The 18,133-nt window shown below is 37.6% G+C and overlaps 1 protein-coding gene across 1 annotated transcript in view; it reads left to right on the plus strand.

The window, feature by feature from the left end:
- AGPAT5 (1-acylglycerol-3-phosphate O-acyltransferase 5) overlaps positions 1–18,133 on the plus strand; it is a 60,771-nt gene that overhangs the window by 16,697 nt on the left and 25,941 nt on the right. The window contains exons 2-5 of the mRNA XM_040553917.1: positions 1,449–1,518; positions 1,726–1,841; positions 7,632–7,721; positions 16,078–16,168. Coding sequence (XP_040409851.1) covers positions 1,449–1,518; positions 1,726–1,841; positions 7,632–7,721; positions 16,078–16,168 — 367 coding nt within the window. The remainder of the gene's footprint in view (positions 1–1,448; positions 1,519–1,725; positions 1,842–7,631; positions 7,722–16,077; positions 16,169–18,133) is intronic.

The raw sequence follows: 18,133 nt of genomic DNA on the forward strand, positions 1-18,133 counted from the left end.
CAAAATCTTGTTTGAATTTCTTGGAAACTGTTCAGAATATACTTGTCAACTGGCTGGTTACAAATAGTTAGTTAAATGTATTGTACATGCATTTTCTGGAAAATAATTCAAATAAGTAATATCCTCTTATGTTCTCCCTACTGTATGCTGGATGATCTCTTGTGCACATATTTACTGAATATCTCAAATTGCCAATATATGATATCTTGCCTTGAAAGCAAATCTGATTATCACTGCAGCTGCAAAGAAGCAACAGCATGAATGTAAACATGCAGCTTTTTGTGGGGTGTTTGCCTAGTGTTACCATACAAAAAGTTACTCATTGGTATAACAGGTTAACTGACACATTTTCCAGAGCTGCTTGTAAATGTGCTGTAAGGATCAATTTGAGACTCAGCACACTAAATGATTTTAATCAAGATCTGAGTGTTAGTTATATCTTCCTGATAAAATATCCAGACAGTCCCGACTGGGGAAGTAGTGATAATAAGTGGGTAAACCTCCCACATAGCGCTTTTGTTTTGGTGAATCCCATCACTTCGAAGAAGAATATGTCTTTAATACAGCTAATTTCTACAAACGAGGAATACAACCCATTAGTATTGGGAGGGTCAGGGGGTAATGCTAGCTGGAAAATGCTGACTGGAAAACTAAGCTAAATTAGATAATGGAAGTGTTTATAATAAACTGCTGTACAGATTCTTCAGTTGAGAATTGAAATGGTTAAATTCAGCTTCTCATTTTATATCTGAAATAAATTTGATTGAATTAATCCATTTTCAAAGCTGTTTGGATTATGATTACTTCTTCTGCATCATGCTCTTAACTGTGCTCTCAGAAGGCTATTTCACTCCTAGGTAGTTACTTCTGAGGGAGGAAAACTGCAAGGTTAAAAAGGGATCTTTAAAGTAATGGAGAAGAACATAATGTAACAAAAGCTGAAGACCAACTTAAAGACATCCCTGCCCCACCAGTCTCATATTTTGTTCATTCTTTGTGGTTAAAATTGTGGCAAATGGTTGAGATTTTTTTCTTGATCTAATCTAGGAAAACATACAGCTTTAAATTGAACTGATCTAATAACAAGTGCCTGGCTGAAGCATATCCTATATGTTACTGATGTGATTTATGAAGTTAAATGATGGTTTTGTCATGGTTCCTTTTACCTTTAATTGCATTAGAGTAGGGATCTTGTGGTTATAGGTTGGCGTCAATGGATCCCATTGTAAGGCTGAGGAGTAAGAACAGAACAGACTTCTTGTGCCCTAATTAATTAGTATTAACTTCCTTGTTGATTGCATGATGTGTTCTGATAAATTAATGGGGTTAATGGTGCTAATTTGCTGGCAGTTTTCTTGGAAAACTGGTAATTACCTCACTGGATCTTGTCACTGATTAATACAGTGAGTATAAACAATAGACTAACACTTCTTTTTTTTTTTTTTTAGGTAATAATCTATGGGGATTTGCCAAAAAATAAAGAAAATGTAATATATTTATCAAATCATCAGTGTACAGGTTTGTGTGTTTTTTTCTTAACGCTTCTAAAGATCTGCTCATCCTTTTGCTCTGTCCCTTTCTAGCCTTGCCCTAATGAGCTCTTAATTAGAACTTCTAGTTCAGAAAACTTTAACGATATTTCGATATACAAAATGTGCTTTTTGTTTTATCAGTGTGAGTTGAGAACTGGTTTAACTGAACATTTTGGACTTTTTATCTTTGCAGTTGATTGGATTATTGCGGACATGTTGGCAATCAGGCAGAATGCTCTTGGGCATGTCCGGTACGTTTTGAAAGATGGGTTAAAATGGCTTCCATTGTACGGGTGGTATTTTTCACAGGTAAGCCCATTCATTTTTTCCTTGCTCTTTGTGGGTCAAATATATATGATGTACTTGCCTTCTATTTATCATATGTAATGGGAAGATGGAGTTCTGAGCTGACGGTTGTTTGAACATGAAAATAGCTTCTTTCACTCAGTGTAGTTAGATGTGTATTGTAGTTGAGATACCATTATTAAAAATCAGTTTACTCTTCTAAATTAATGCTTTTTATGGTCAGTGTTTATTACTAGAATTAAAGCTGTACAATCTGTTAGTAGCTGTTTCAGAATATTCTAATACTTCGTTCTTTTTACAGTCCAAATGCCCACTTGGCAGTAAGTGAAAACAGACTTTTTTCTATGTTTTTTTTTTGGTCATGCTTCAAACTGTGTGTAAATTCACATTTTTAGAGTGCATATTTATTTATTCATTAAAACAATATAAAAGAGGCATTTAGGATAGCATGGAGGAGAGGCAGATCCCAGCCTCCATGAAATTGTTAATGGTTTTGCCTTGGGCTTCAGTAAAGCCAGAACTCTGTAAACCTAAATGAATCTAACCATATTCCTATTATTACTTCTTACTTTCTCTTCTTCCTACGTTATGCTTCTCTTGTTCCTTTTAGTTTGAGAGCTCAACCTGATGTGACTCAAAGTCATACAATTACAGAAGAAACAGTGGGCCATGTTGATTGTACAGACGACATACTGTGTGATCGTGATCTTTAATCTAAAATGGTGGAGAACAATGTAAATGACATTTACCTCTAAACTCCTCTCTGAATTTGTCATCTCTATTCTTTGCTTTTTCTGAAAGCAGGACTGTTTCTATATACAAATGAAACAAAATGTAGTTTAGGTAGGTGCTTAACTGTTAGAATAGAAATGGATTAAGTTTTGGATAACTGCTCCAAAGTGCCTGTTACACAAGATTCTTCCCCTTTGGCTTCCATCTTTGATCTTTACCTGTTCCCATTAATCTGTTTTCCTCACCCTTCAGAAAAAAAGGGAGAAACCTTAGAAAAATACTCTTGCTAGAATACTTAGAAGAATATTTTGCTAGAATTAGGCAGTTTGAATTGTCAAGAGTCTCAGGTATATTGAGAAAAATGCGATACTGAGTGTGATTTCAACTGTATATTAGCGTGTAAAGAAAAATATGAAAAACAGGCAACTTACCTCTTCTTGTTACTGAGGAATGTATTGTTGATGATGCTTGTCTTTTTTATGCCTGGATCCAAAGTAGAACAACACTCCCTTATATGGCAAGAATGGTACAGTGATAATCAACTGCCTGTCCTTGTCATTGTGTGATTGACTAGACCCAATCTGGTCGTGGGCTTATGTGCAAATTGGAAGCTTTACTCTCTTCATCGCTCTTGGCTGCATGTTCCTATCTGTGTCTTAGCACTTGTACTCTCGTATCCATAAGTCAAATCAGATCAATTGATTTTTAGATCAGCAAAAATAGGAAAAAGGGTTGAGCATACAGGCAGTGGTGAGGAGAGGGAAGGAGGTAGGACAGCTGTTCTCTGGTACTAGGCTACAGCTGAATTGGTTGACTCTGAGACTTTGCCTCCAATAAGCTACTGCAAGTTGGATTGGGTTTAGAGAGTGATGGTCAAGGCGGAGTACAGATCCACAGACTGCCTCACAGGGGATGCTGAAGACTAGGAAGTGCCTCAAACAGTGGCCTTTCCCAGCAATCAGATGTTCCCTTCTAGCTTTGCTGTAGGTGCCTACACTGAGTTCAGAGTCTTGAATCATGTCACCTAAAATGCCCGTCTCTAGAGAGAGTGGACTCTCTCACTTTTACTTTAGAGCACAGGTAATGGTTGAGGTTCCCACTTTCACTGTGTAAGTGGTTAGAGTGTTCCCCTAGGTACCAGCAGATCCAGGTTCAATGCTATTTTCAGCCTGACAATTGAAAATTTCTGTTGTCCTTTGCATGAGTGCCATAGGCAGTGAGTAGGCTGTAAAGCTAGGCTGGAGCATGTGTGGTTGACATCTTTTCTTCAAAAATTGCAGTGTTTAGAAAAGAATATGCAGCAGAGAAAAGCAGAAAACTATATGTGATTTACTTTTATTTATATAGGGGTTGCTCTCCCAGTTCCCTAAATAAGTACAAAATATCATACCTGGTTGTACCTCAATGAGGGTATCCACTGGGAGAAAATGGACTTCTCTGTTGTCTAATAATAGTCTCTACCAATGACTTTGGTTCTCTTCATTTTTCTTCCACTGAAGAGAAAGAGACCACTCCGTTGCATGGAAATATTTTTGCTGTTTGTACTTGCCTGTAGTCATTACATTTGTGGTGATTTAAGTCGGAGTTAATTAAAATACAGGCAGGATATCTATTCCATCTGCTATCGCTAAGTGTCCAAAATCGTTTTTTTCAAGATTTTGGAAAATTACTATTGCTATGTGGAATATCCGGTGCTCTGTTTTCTGATTGATATATTGACTGTTAACAGAAGGTTCCTGTGGAAATTAATCCGTATGTAGGCTACACTTTTAATCAAAAAAAAAAGAGAACCTGTTCAGCTTCATGTTCCTCAAAATATAAAACTAATACAAGATGTGGGGCCTATATATATCTATATAGATAAATAGTTACAATTATATAAAATTAATTCAGTGACACAGATGAAAGGCAGCTTACTGACAATGGTGATGCATGTGTTTGAATTACGGATACGGGATGCAGCAGGACTGCAGCGCAAGCTAATAGGTATTTTTATTGTTTTTATCACACCAAACAGTGCAAAAACATAAAACACTTCCTGCCCTTCCTGTTGATGTTCTGTCAGTGATGTCACTTACACTCCACTAAAAGTTTCCAGAGCCACGTAGTTACGACATGCTCACGGAATTCATATTCCCTACCTCAGGTAAACATCCTGTTTGGAAATAAACGTGGTCTGGATGTCCAGGAGAGCGAAATTCAGGCACAAAGGAAGTATATTTGTAAACATAATCCATTGTTGACTGAGAGAGGGGCTTTTAAAGTACAGCGGAAAAAAATCAAAAACTTAAAAACAATACTTCCAGAAATGTGTTTTGAAAAGCATTCATATATTTGATCTCTTACTGAAAAGGAAATGCAATACAAATTGGGGAATTTGAGCTGTATACAATTGCATAACTGACATTCTTCTTTGGAGGCAGATATCTAATAGCAAAGAAAAAAGGAAAAGAAACACTTAAATTAACCTGTTATGTTCCGGGTTTTATTTATTGGGTAGATGGATTTCTTTTCATAAAACTGGTTTTATTATTTTTGGGTGGATCTAAAATTTGCTTTGCCCTATCTTACTGTGCCAAAATGCAGCCAGCTCTTATTCATCTTATACCACCTGGTGAGGCTAGGACATAATAGCGATAAATATTTTTGATATCCCAAAGTTTGCTTGACTTTTTAACATAGGAAGTAGGTCTTTTCTGTTATTCAGCATCAGCTCATGTATGCTTTTGGTTGTTACCGAATTTTATCTGATTATTTAGCTAGTGTGGCATCTTGCCTCCTTAGCTTTGTATCCCTGTGCTGCAGGGAAGCTGACATATATGTAGTTGAGTTTTGTGTAGTGAGTGGTGATCTTAAAATATGTAGTTTGTCTGGCCGTGTGTTAAGTGTCTGTATACTCATATTGACATGAGAAGTACAAATGTATTCCTGAGCAAGAAAGAAGTCTGAGGTGGGGACACTGAGATCGTCTTTGGTGTTGGGTGTCCCTGAGCAAACTGTACAACAGTAACTTGATTTCTATATGTTCACCAATTTAAAAAAAAAAAAAGGAAAAGGTGGTTCAGTACTTTCCCATTTTACTGCAGCTGGTTAGTAATTTGATAAATAAGGGAAGACTTTGATAAACGAGGGATGGCTGGAATCAAAGCTTGACATAGCTGAGTTCACACAGAACAATGACTTACAAATTATGTGGAAGTCTTTTACAGCAGATGCATTGTTTCTCATACCACACTGAGTTTGCCTGTCCTGGGAGCAGTTGTGGTGTCACTTTGCAGCATAAGACTTCTACGTCCCTTTAATGCTGTCAGATCTTAAAGCAGCCTTACATGTGAAGTGTGTAGATAGCGTGTGGCTCTGTTTGCTGCACAGCTGATGGAAAATTTTTCTGTTCATGACATTATCTATCCAGGGCTGGTAAACTGCTAGCGTGCTGGGGCTGATACGATGCTCAAGCATCTGCTTAAGGCCAGGCTCAATGGACTGGGTGGTTCTGTTCCCTGCATAGTTTTGGTCCCCTGCCAGCCATAACCACACAGTGGAGCATTGCAGCTGCACCTTGGAGGGAAGCACAGATAATAATGCTAAGACAGAATATTTAATATGGAGTTAATGCACTGTTGACTTTCTTTCCTTTTCACTGCAGCTTTTGGAGAACAACTTGAAAGTCACGTCAAATATCACTAGCTGAGCAGTTGCACAGCCATCTCTCCACACCATGGAAAGCAAAGGCTGAAAGAACATTTTGTAGCCTTCTCCTCTGGCTGCCTCCTCCTAACCCTCAAGATGTAGCCCTGTCCATGACACTCAGATAAGATGGTGGCTCCCCACACGCACATGCATCCACCACAACACCCCTGTTTCTGTAATGTACTGTATCTTTTCCTGAGATAAGATATTTGAATGAGGTTCAGCTCCTAGAAGTTTAATCTTATTGTTGCCTTTCTGTTAACAACATGTAAAAGCACAAATAGACACAAAATTACCTGATAAATCCCAAAGCCAACAGTCAGGGTGGGCAAAGAAGAGTATGACCAAGTCAGCAATTGAGTTAGAGAATCCTTGAAGAAGACATCACTTAAAAATGAAATTCTGTTATTTGGGAGCATTTTATTTTCTTTTTCTTTTCTTTTCTTTTCTTTTCTTTTCTTTTCTTTTCTTTTCTTTTCTTTTCTTTTCTTTTCTTTTCTTTTCTTTTCTTTTCTTTTCTTTTCTTTTTTTCAGAATTCATTGTAGCAGTTTTTCATTTTGGACCATGTTTGTTTACAACCTGTAGTAGCTCAGCTGTAGATAAAGCAAAGTGATAGAAGAGGGAGGTATGATGAGGCAGATTTTACTGAAGTTTTTGTGATAAATTGTGTGGAACAAGTCATAAAATTAATCTTTTCCAGGAAATGGTCTAACTTCTTTTAATGGTTTTCAGTAAAAAATACTTTTATAAAATCCTTTGACTTACGTGATTTTTGTCTCAGTATTTAATTTCATTAAATGTTCAGTTCTCTAGTAACGTACATGAAAATGTTTTCAGGGCTTGTGATAGTAACTTTTGTGCCTTTCATGAATTCTGTATGTATAGGTACAATACATGTAACTGCAGTATTTACATTAGTCACTACTGAGGAGCAGGCACATACGATTGAAAACATTGGCCAGTAACTACTTGTATGCGAGTGACTTCTGCTGTGGGATTTCCCTTGATCTACAAGTTAAGCTCCTTGTCTGTGTTTTCAGGAGTAAATCCCTGGGGTCAGTTTCAATGCCATCTTCCAGTCAATTATTTTAACACCTTTAAACAAGACACTTCAAGTGTCTTACAATACTTTTTGTACATCTGATCCTCATATAAACAGATTTTGTGAACTTAAGTACAAATATAAATTTAGTTTCAAGTGCTTTCATCCTGGGAGAAAATGTCTTGTGGGCAATTTGCAGCATGAGTCATAAGGGTGAATGTCACTGTCATCTTGTTTGTTCTTTTATCAACTATTCTACATTAAACTATTTAAATATTTAATCCTTTTCTTTTTTTTCTTTTTTTTTCCTTTTTTTCATCTCTGTTAGCATGGAGGAGTCTACGTAAAAAGAAGTGCCAAATTCAATGAAAAAGAAATGAGAGAGAAGTTGCGGACCCAGATGAAAGCTGAGACTTCGGTAAGATTATACCTTTCTTTCTGCCCCCCTTTCCTCATTTCATTGACCATTTTAGTGGCAAGGGCTTATTGGAGAAATTAGCCATGTCTCACATCCACAAACTACAAGACAGAAGTCATGGATTTGTTTTCTTTCTGTATTTTTACAGGTGTTTGGTTTTTTTTTTTTGTGATTAGAATGATCCCTCTAATTAAACTCCTAGAAATTAGACTAGTCCTTTTATGAATGATGCAAATTTCTTGATTCTGTCTGTAGAGGGCAGGGAGGATCTGACTGAAATCTTAGAACCCATAGTAACTACTGCAGTAACTTGCTTCGGCAGCCACTTCCAGTGTCTCCTGTGTTTCAAAAGACAACATTCTGACTGTTGTAGCGTTGATTGTCAGACTGGTATTTTTGTATAATACCAATTGTTTGATCTTCTGAAAGTCAAGAAACATTCCTATTAAATCTTCATTAGTCATCCCAATGATCAGTCCACTTTTAGTGGCAGTGACATCTTAGAACTGAGTAACTTTGTCTGCTACGCTTGGAGGAGAAAAAAAATCAAAACCAGAAAAACGGCTCATGATAATTTTCTATTTGAAGACTCATTGTTAGTGCCAAGTGACTTTTCTCATGACTCCCTCTATGGTTTGTGGCTCAGTGGTTAGAATCACTGCGCTTTGCTTCCATTACTTGCTGTGCATTGAAATGTTTTTTGCCTTTTTGGCTAGACTTACAAAAAACAACTCAGCCAGCCATGATATAGAACAGTTGCACTTTCCTTTTATTTAAAATTATGTGATTAAGACTTGCCACTCCAAGTAAGTGGCAAATCTCTTAAAGATGAAGCTTGGGTACAAGGAATATATAGATTGTTTTGACCTTCGTAATACTCTTTTTTTTTCTTCTTTTTTTTTCTTCGTTCTTTTGTAGATAATATGTTTATGTTTGCACATATCAAACATGTTGAAAAAGTAAACCGGTCTTACGCTTACTGAATACCTCAAATGAGTAAAGCATCCCCACTTAAGATAGTTCAAGACAGAATGAGTTTGAGCACTAAGATTTAGCCTGAACATTGCGAGCTTTTTTGTTTTTAATTAAGTAAAGTGGATCTATTTCCTGTTTTTAGACTATAAGTTACAATGGCCAGAAATACATTACGACAACTTAAGTTTTTGCCCTGAGTTTTTGGCTAGCATGAAATGACATCAGTTCAGTAGAATTCCACTTGTCCTTTTGGGGGGCAGCTCTTCCCAGTACACCAGTAAATAACATACATCTTCTGTAACAGAGCATAAAGGGGATAAGGAGACTTTTTTGGTTGTTGATATTTGCATGACCCTTCTGTAAAGAAGCTTAATGCTCTACTGGAGCATGCACATTTTGTGTTTATAAGTTCCAAATCTTGGTTTCAGTCATATACACAAAATGAAATCTTTATTAGATTATATCTCTGTGGCATTGTACTCTATGTTTAATAAATACTTCTGAAGTTGTTGGTGTCTTAAAAATATTTTTGCTAGTAGAAAATAGAAATTTAGTATACAACACAGCTTAACCACTATATGTTTTTAGCATAGTAGTAAAGGTGAACGTACTAGTGTTATACATTGTATCTTCATGAAACGCACTTAAAAAGTGTATAATTTCTTTGGTTTGTATGTTTGACAGGAAGAACAAATATTAAATCAGTATCTCTCAGTGTATCATCTGGGGCTGTGTTAGCCTGGGAATCTCTCCCTGAGGAGCTACTTGGATCTTCTGTGTTCCAGAGGTCATTGGCAGTTGCTTAGCTCATAAGATGCATAGGTATATCTGGACCTGTCCATCTAATGATGTCCACAGGGAGAAGATGGCCATATTCAGTAGTGATCATTTGTGCCAGCATTATCCAGAAGAGTTCTGGAATGTTGAACAGATTGCTTTACATCAAGTTATTTTCTGTGTGCAAGTGGAAAAGATACTGCTTTCTGTAAAACTTGCAGCGTAATTGAATAAGCAAAGACAAATAGTAGGATGTATGAAATGTGTTTGAAGTCATTCCCCTAAGCAAAGCGCTGGTTCAGTTTGCTTTGGTTAGTCTGGATGAAATCTCCTGGCAGGGTGTTTTCGCACACAGGCCCGTTGATTTCTTGCTAGCCAAATAGGCAGCTTCTGGTTGAGTCTGGTTTTCTGTCTGCCCTCTGCATCCCCTAAAATGCAGGGTTTCGTTGTAATACTAATGTTTTGATTGTGATAAGAGTCTTGATTTGAACTCTGCTTTAAATCACTCCACTTTATAGAAACATTTGGATTTTTTTTTTTAACGCAATCTTAGGAACACATGCCTGGAAACTCATCTAATTCTGCATCCCTTTTGGAAACCTGTAACTAGTGTACAGTGTAGCTCCAATGCTATAAATTGGCTTGACAGACTAATGCATGATTTTAGCCTAATTGAAAAGTAAAGGGAGGTTGAAGCATAAACCTTTTCTTTAAAGCTGCTTCCACCGTGAGTTCTGCTTTTCATGGTGGATGTCCATGTTTGATTAGTAAATGAAATAACTCCAGAAGGTTTTTTTGTTTTGTTTTGTTTTGTTTTTTTCCCCTCTGGAATCTTCTTTCTTCTTATTCTTCAGTTGTATATGGATTGAAAACCTATACCTAACCTGTCTCAGATAAGGCCAAGTAAACTTGGGACCACCTGAGTACATTTAATTTTTGGTGTAATTTGGCTGCCTGGAAGTTCTGTGGCATTGGAAACAGGGCACAGAAAGTGGATGTGCTTACCAGGCCGTTGTTGCCATTTTCCTCCTGTTATCTAGGGTAGCAGCACGGAAGAGAATAGCGTGTAACTGCTGTTAAAAAGCATTGTTTTAAATCTCCTTTAGGCAAACCATGTAGGGAGGGATCCTTAGGTTTTACCAAAGCTGTCAAAAGCCTATTTACTGGGAAAATTGTTTTCATCTGCTGGGGTAGAAGTTACAGACCACTGAGCTGTCATTTGAGGGAAGACTAAACTTCCTATAATCCACTTTATCAGAGAATTTAAATGTGGATGCTGTAAATGCTCTTTAACCTGTAATTAATACTGAGAGAAGAACATGATAACCTTTGTCCTTAATGCATTATTCATGAATAAACTTTGCAGTTCTGTCTTGCTGGGACATTCACAAGCAACCATGGTGCTTTTAAAATGAAGACATTTTAATCAGTAAAACAAGTACGCCTTGAACTTGTCGGCACAAGAATGAATTGCTGCAGGCTTCCTGTGAAAACAAGTAATTTACTACTCTGAATTTCTATTAAAATTATACACTGGATGGTGCAGATCAGAGTAGACTTTTCCTCCATTTATTGAGCAGCTGTGACTGTTTGGTTGTTCAATATGTGCGTGGTGGAGGTTTTTTCCTTTAATGTAGTGTTGGAGAAAAGTTTGTCTTTCAGCTGCTAAGGAAAGAATTATATGCCAATAGAGAAAGATGGAAGGGAATCTGTGTTAAGGGTCACTTGGTTATTTACAGTTTCTCTCCACATAGTGTTTAAACAAAAGAATCCAGATGATTAATGTTCAGTCTGTCTGGAGCCATCCCTGTTCCCATTAAGAAACCTAAGATGTGTAGGAAGGCGGAACCAGAGTCCGTTGCTCTACTTAGCACAGCAAGCCCTCCAGTTGCTTTACTGCCTCATTTCACTTGGTTCCTTTTCTTTTTGTGTTAATAATGGAAAGTAAATTAGAGGTGGAATGCAAGCAGAAAAATAGGACTGCCTCTTGACCTCTCACATTCACAGCAGGATTGGGTCAGTGATCAGGTATGCCTGATCTCATGTTGGGGCAGTGGACTGCATCGTACAATTTTTCACCTTTCTTAGGATTTCTGCCTGCCTTCACCAGCCTCCGTTTCTGCCCTGCTGCTCACAGGTGTTCCACCTTGCTTCCAAAATACAGCGAGGCAGCAGCAGCAGTTCAGCTATTAGACATGCACAAAATTGACAATAGACTGAAACTCATTTGTTACTGTATTGTCTTAGTGGAGACCTTCGACTACTAAATTTTTCTATTTCATTCTTTCGTTTTAATTTTCAACTTATCGTGTAATTATACACACAAATGGTTTGTTATTGGGCCTTTCATTGCTAAAACTCACTTGAGACTATGTGGTTTTGTTCAAAATGGCAGAAAATCTGGCTGATGGTTAACAAATTGCAGTCTCGTGTCTGGTTGTGAAAGCAGAGACTGTCACACACTTCGAAGGACACTTCTGTGTTAATGTTCTAATGTAAGCCATAACAAGGATAAATGCTTTTCTCGGTGTAACGATATATCCAGCAGGCACTTGATACACTCAGTCTGCTTGTTTTATAGAGAAAGTTAACTCTTCTGAACAGCAAACTATTCCATTTGAAATGTAACTTGTATGCCTGTTTATCATGCCTGAAGAGGAGGATATCTGCAATGTGAGATGGGGATACAGCCCAGTACAGCCAGTGTTTAGCTGGTTACTGTGTGTCTTGTGTTTGTAATTCATTCAGCAACAGAATAAATCTTTGTCCTCAGAAGCAGTGCCAACCAAACAGCAGAAACCCGAATAGGACAGATACGTTAATACAACTGTTATAAGGCTTGATGTTAATGTTATAAGGCTTGTTTTGTCATATGGTTACTACTTTGCAAATCCCTGACAATTTATAAATCCTGTATGTCCTTGCTTGCTTTCATAGAATAGCTAGGGTTGGAAGGGACCTTAAAGACCATCTAGTTCCCATCCCCTTGCCATGGGCAAGGATGCCACCCACTAGACTTTCCTCGCGTTGACTTTTGTATTTTGCTCAAATTATACCAGATATGCTTTCTCACACCACATCTTTCTCAGTAATTGATCAGAGGTGTTAATGTTTCTCATTCAGTTCACCAAAAGCATATCATTTAGGCAGTGGTCTAAATTGATTCAGATATGAATCCATCTAGTTGTCTGGATGCAATAATGAAAATAAGAAAACCGAGAAAATGCATTGTTTAATATGATTTTGAATATTATAAGTAAAAATATTTCATTATTTTCCCTTTTCACCCTCCTGAGAACAGCACAGCAAAAGCAAGATATATTTAGTCAGTAATACCACTTCTTGATGCCCCGTGTTCTCCTGTGGAGTGGCCGCTACTCTCTCTGGGGACACCGTCCAAAGCTCTGTCCTTGGTCAGATTTTCCCTTTGGCATCTCTTCTCCCTGTGTGCTTATAGTATCTGGGCTGACTTTGTTCTGTGTTCCAGGGGTTCGCATGTAGCTTCATGCCCCTTACCCCTGCTCCAGCAATACCAGCTCCTTTTCTGATGCTGTTCTTTCTCAAGGTCTTCCTCAGCTGTTTCCTCCCCTCTTTAAGTGCTGCTTCTGTGCCATTGCTATTTCTTTTTGACTAGCAGAACTTGACAGCACTGGAAAAATGAGCAGAGTTGCTATATGCATGAAAACAGTTGTCATATGTTCAATTAATTTGTAGAATAAGGGGCAAGTCCACTGACTTTACACTGAAGATTCCTCAGGTAGCCTCTGCCTCTTTTCTGGCCTTCTGGTTCAAACCAAAATCAGTAAAATTCTACTTAGCTGAACCCTAATCCACTCCTTGTAACTTTTGAATTGATCAGAGACAGTGTCTTGACACTTAACTATTATACAGAAACAGGTACAAAAAGTGTAATATAACTCTGAACAGAGGGACCTATTCTGCCAGAGTTAAAATTGGTTTATCAGTGAATTGGGGACTGTGGCAATGCTAAATTTTGTGTGTCATTTTCAACGCAAGCACAGTATTTTGCATTCACTGCAAGAAACTGCAGGTGGTGTTTCTAGGCAATTAAAATGCTCCTACAATTCAGCAGCTCTTAATCCAAGTTCAGGAGAGCTTATTTAGTTACTAAAATCTTAGAGATTTGTAGTTCTTACAATCTCTGGAAACAGTGCTTAAGGATTTAGCTTCTGCTGCCCATGTCAGAAGAAGAGAAAAGCCAGTTGTGCACGTAGCTTTCATAGGCTGGATTGCACTAGCACAATATCTTTGTCTTGCACAGCACTGTCCATGAGAAGAAGTAGGGCACCTATTTACATTCCTGAATTTTACTCAGGTAAAGTAGTCCTAAGGAGTTGCATATCAGCTGCATATGCTGAATTTAAAGCATAGGCCACTTCTTTGTCTTGTTGATGTGCTTTTTAATTCAGAGATGTTCAGATTCTGATCAATGAACTTGTTCAGCTGCTTCTGTTTTAAACGTTTACAAGAGTAATTAAAATATAATTTCTACCCCTGCTTTGTATTATACATCTAGGACTGGAGTAAGTAGCTTCTACACTCTGTTGTGTAATCAGCTTTCAGTGGCTGAGTCACTGCTTTGAAGGCTGTTAATGCTGCTACATGCCTTTAAGTGCTGATCTCCATACCAAGAAAGGTATTTCTCTCCTGTGTGCTTCACTTTCTTTTCTCTTTCAGTTATTACATGTTATAGCCACTATACTACACTTTGGAGCTGAGCATTCATGCTTCAGCGAGGGAGGAACGATCCTCACCTTGGAGTACCATTTTAAGGATCCAAATTACATGGTTTGAATATAAGCACATTTATGAAAAGAAAAATGCATCTTGATTTGAATATTATGCCCTTTTCAGCTCATGCTGAAAAATTCTACTTTGTCGCTTAAACATTTTCAACATGAAATGTAGACATGGCGATGGGGAAGTGTAAATTGTGACTGGGTCCGAGGATTCCTGTGCTTATCCCTGTAATCATCCCTGTACTCGTCCTACTGTCATATTAAGGAAAAAATGCAAGCACCTTACCTCTTAAAACCATTTTCTTTTGTTCTTTTTCCACAAAATCTGTATACATCTTGCCTTTCTGCTAATCCTTAAATTCTTGGACTTCACCTGCCTCTGCAGTCTGCCAGTTTTCCTCCTCTGCAAACATGCTGTTGCAAGTACAGCCTTTCCTCTAGCTCTATTCAGAAAGTCTTGTGGCTCTTCTCTTTATGCCACTCTACTAACACTGGTTTAGCCATTCTTTTTTTTTTTTCCTCTCACCTGCCAGATTCAAGGTTATGTACTCAATTTTCCCCTTTCTTGATCGCATGCTGGCCTCTCCTGTTGGTTAATTTTCATAGATTTTTCCTTCTCCACATTTTATTGCATCTTTCAACCTTCCTCATTGCAATAATTCTGGAGAGTTCGCTTGCTAGGTCTTGTCTTTCTGCATTCAACCTTTTCTGTACCTGTTCTGCAATCATCACGTGCAAATACCAGCACATTGATGTTTTGTGGGCCAAAAGCACAACCTGTTTCTCTCTTCTGAGCTTTTATTTTACTTTGCGTCTTTTCATGATGTACACTCCTACTTGTCAGGGTCTTCATGTACTCACTGGTAATCTTTCTTGTACTGTTTTGTAAATCCACTATCTCATTTCTTTCAAATATTTCTCAAGACTCATTTCTGCAAAGATAACAAAGTCTAGGTACAGTAGGCATGATTTTACTACAAACGTGTCAGTTTATGTTCAAATCTATGCTAGTTAGCATTTGTGGCAGTAGCTTTTTCTTCTGCAAATGAACCCTCAGTACAGAATTTTCACAAGTAAGTAATGTTGTACATCAACTTTGTATGTAGGAGATAATGCAAGGGGAAAAAAGAAAGAGGGATGGAAACCTTTGTTGTGTTTCGAAAGCAAATGGAAAATTCCTCAAATTAGAATTCCTCTATTTGGGTACCTAATTTTACACTAGACATGCAAAAACTTTGGGAAAGTATAGCTGTTTAATTATTTGGAAACCCGTAAAAGCAGTTATTGCTGAATAGTCAAGCAAACTAATTTACTTGGGAAATTTAACCTTGTAGACGCTCATACATAAAGGAATGTGACTTTCAAGATGAAATTTTGCTACACTAACTTCATAATATATGTAATGTCTCATACAGTGAGATGCATAAAGGCACATATCTGATCTATCATAATTTCAATTAATAATATTTCTAATTAGGAATAAAATTAAATGTAGAACTCAATATAAGGAAAGATATAGATGGAAGATCTATATTGAACCTTGCTCTTGTTAATGCATGCTATCTCCCTTCCTCAGTCACCTGGAAACCTATGGTGTACATTCAAAGAAAATTATTTTGAAACCCAAACAGTGACTTTTAAGAGCTAAGAAATTTTTAGCTCAGATATTCTGATTTTTCTTTGGATCCTTATAGATAACTATATCTTAGCTAGATCACTAATAGATGGTGTGAATTAAATACAATATCTTATCAAGTAATGATAATTTGTATACAAAAGGAATTGACTTACATTCATTATAAGATCTTGTTTGTTTTGTTTTGTTTTGCTTTTTCATCCCACAGATGTATTTAGTGATTTTTCCAGAGGGGACTCGTTACAATCCAGAAATACCAAAAGTCATTGCAGATAGTCAATCATTTGCTGAAAAAGAAGGTAAGCAAAAAACTTTTGAAATCATTCTTTTGTTATGGTGTTAACATATGTTTTATAAAACGCTACATAATATGAAGATGTTCTCACCTTAACTGGACTGTTAAGCCTGCCTGCTTGATCCTTAAGGTTTAGACTAGAATAAGTCAGTGTTTTTCCTACCACAGAGTAAGATGAGAAAAGCTTGTATACAGACATTTCATGCATTTTGCATTGTACAGGAGCATTAATTCTTTAGTTTCTACCTATATGTATTCATGGACACTTCTCTTCATACCTTTCAGGGACATAGGAATCACCTACACTGGATCAGGGCACTACTGATCTATCTAAACTGACATTGTAAATCCAATTGCAGTAGTTACTTGACATAAAGGATATTTTGAATCAGGAATGTTGTGCCTTAACAGAAAGTCTTCCCAGCTCTTCCTTTTTAATTACTATTAATACCACCATTTCTTTTGGGGTTTGTTCCTCTTTCACCTTCCAGTCTTACCCCTCCTTGGTTGAACTTTATCCTGTAGTTGCGTTGATGAATGCTGGCTTCATCTCCATAACTGCAGGTGGAATTTCATCTTTGGAATGGCTTGCAAAGGCTCCCAAGCTTTTCCATTTTTCTCACATCATATGCACAATACGTAGAAACTTTTAACTCCAACAGTTCAGTCAACATATTTCCTGGTTTTGTTTTTTCCTGTTGACCAAAAGTGAAATAATTCATTCTGAAGTAAACAGAGAGTAACAAATAGGTCTGGTAAATTCATTTCTGTGACACGCTGAAATGAATTCAGAAGTCTGTGAATCAGCCTGTTGATATCATCAAGCTATTAAGTATTGTTAGTTCTTGTCCAAAAGGATATACGCTTTTCTTCTCCTCCTTGGGAAGAATGGAATTTGTTTGCGTGTATGTGCAAGAGAGCTTAAGTCATAATGTATTTATTCATCGCTTCAGTTTCCTGTCGGAAATGAAAGTCAAATGTTTCATTGAGGTTGGCAGTTCTTTGAGAGTTCAGAGGGGGTGTTTGATATGAGGTGGGTTTTTTTTTCCCTCTCTCCTCCTTTTTCAGGGAAGAGAAAGGGATCTCACTGTCGTTATTATTTTAGTAAACCTCTTAATTATATTTCCGCAGTCCAAAAAACAGTAAAAAAATGCTTTGTGCTTTCAGAGCACCTGTTTGTTTCTTCTAGTGCTTTTCTCCAATTATGGCCTGCTTTTGTCTTGTAAGGGTTACTCCTTTTAAAAATGCTCACAACAAGTATTTATTAAACAGGAAACTTCTTCTGTTCCAGTGTAGAATCCTCTTGATCTGCTTTTCCTCATTGCTGAATTCTTTCGTTGTTATTGTTCACAAAAATTTGGTCTCTCCTCAACTTTTATACGGAGAGGGTGGGAACTGTCCCTGCAAGTTAATGGGAAGATTGATACTCACTTGAATTAGGGCATCCCTTGCACAAGAGAAGCAGGGATGGCCAGCCTGCCTGACGCTAAAAGCCACATAACAAAATAGTCTTACGGCTAAAAAAAAAAAAAAGCCACAAGGCACATACCACGTACGCTGGGGAGCTCCAAGGACAGGAAACTCCAAGCGGCCGCTGGCAGATGACAACTACTCCCCAGAGCCCTGCCATGAGCGGTGCTGGCCCCAGCTTGTGGCTTTTGCTTGGCAGCCCCAGTGCCACCACTGTCCTGGCTGCTGGCTGCAGACTGGGGCTTGGTATGGGAGCTGTGACCGAATACCTTGCCCCACACATCATATTTTGTACAGTTTTGTGAAAGGTAGCAGTGCCCAGTCAGATGAATGAGGATGCGTTGTGATTATAGCTTAAAATTTGTACTTCAGTCATTGTAGAGAAACAAAAAGTCTGATGATTTTGTCTTGTCTTTGATATACAGCATGGTGCTTCAGTGTTGGCTTTACAGACACACAGGGGATTATTTTTTTTTTGGTATTTTATAAATTACATTGT

This window comes from Cygnus olor, chromosome 3 (genome assembly GCF_009769625.2).
Source record: "Cygnus olor isolate bCygOlo1 chromosome 3, bCygOlo1.pri.v2, whole genome shotgun sequence".
NCBI classification, from domain to species: domain Eukaryota; kingdom Metazoa; phylum Chordata; class Aves; order Anseriformes; family Anatidae; genus Cygnus; species Cygnus olor.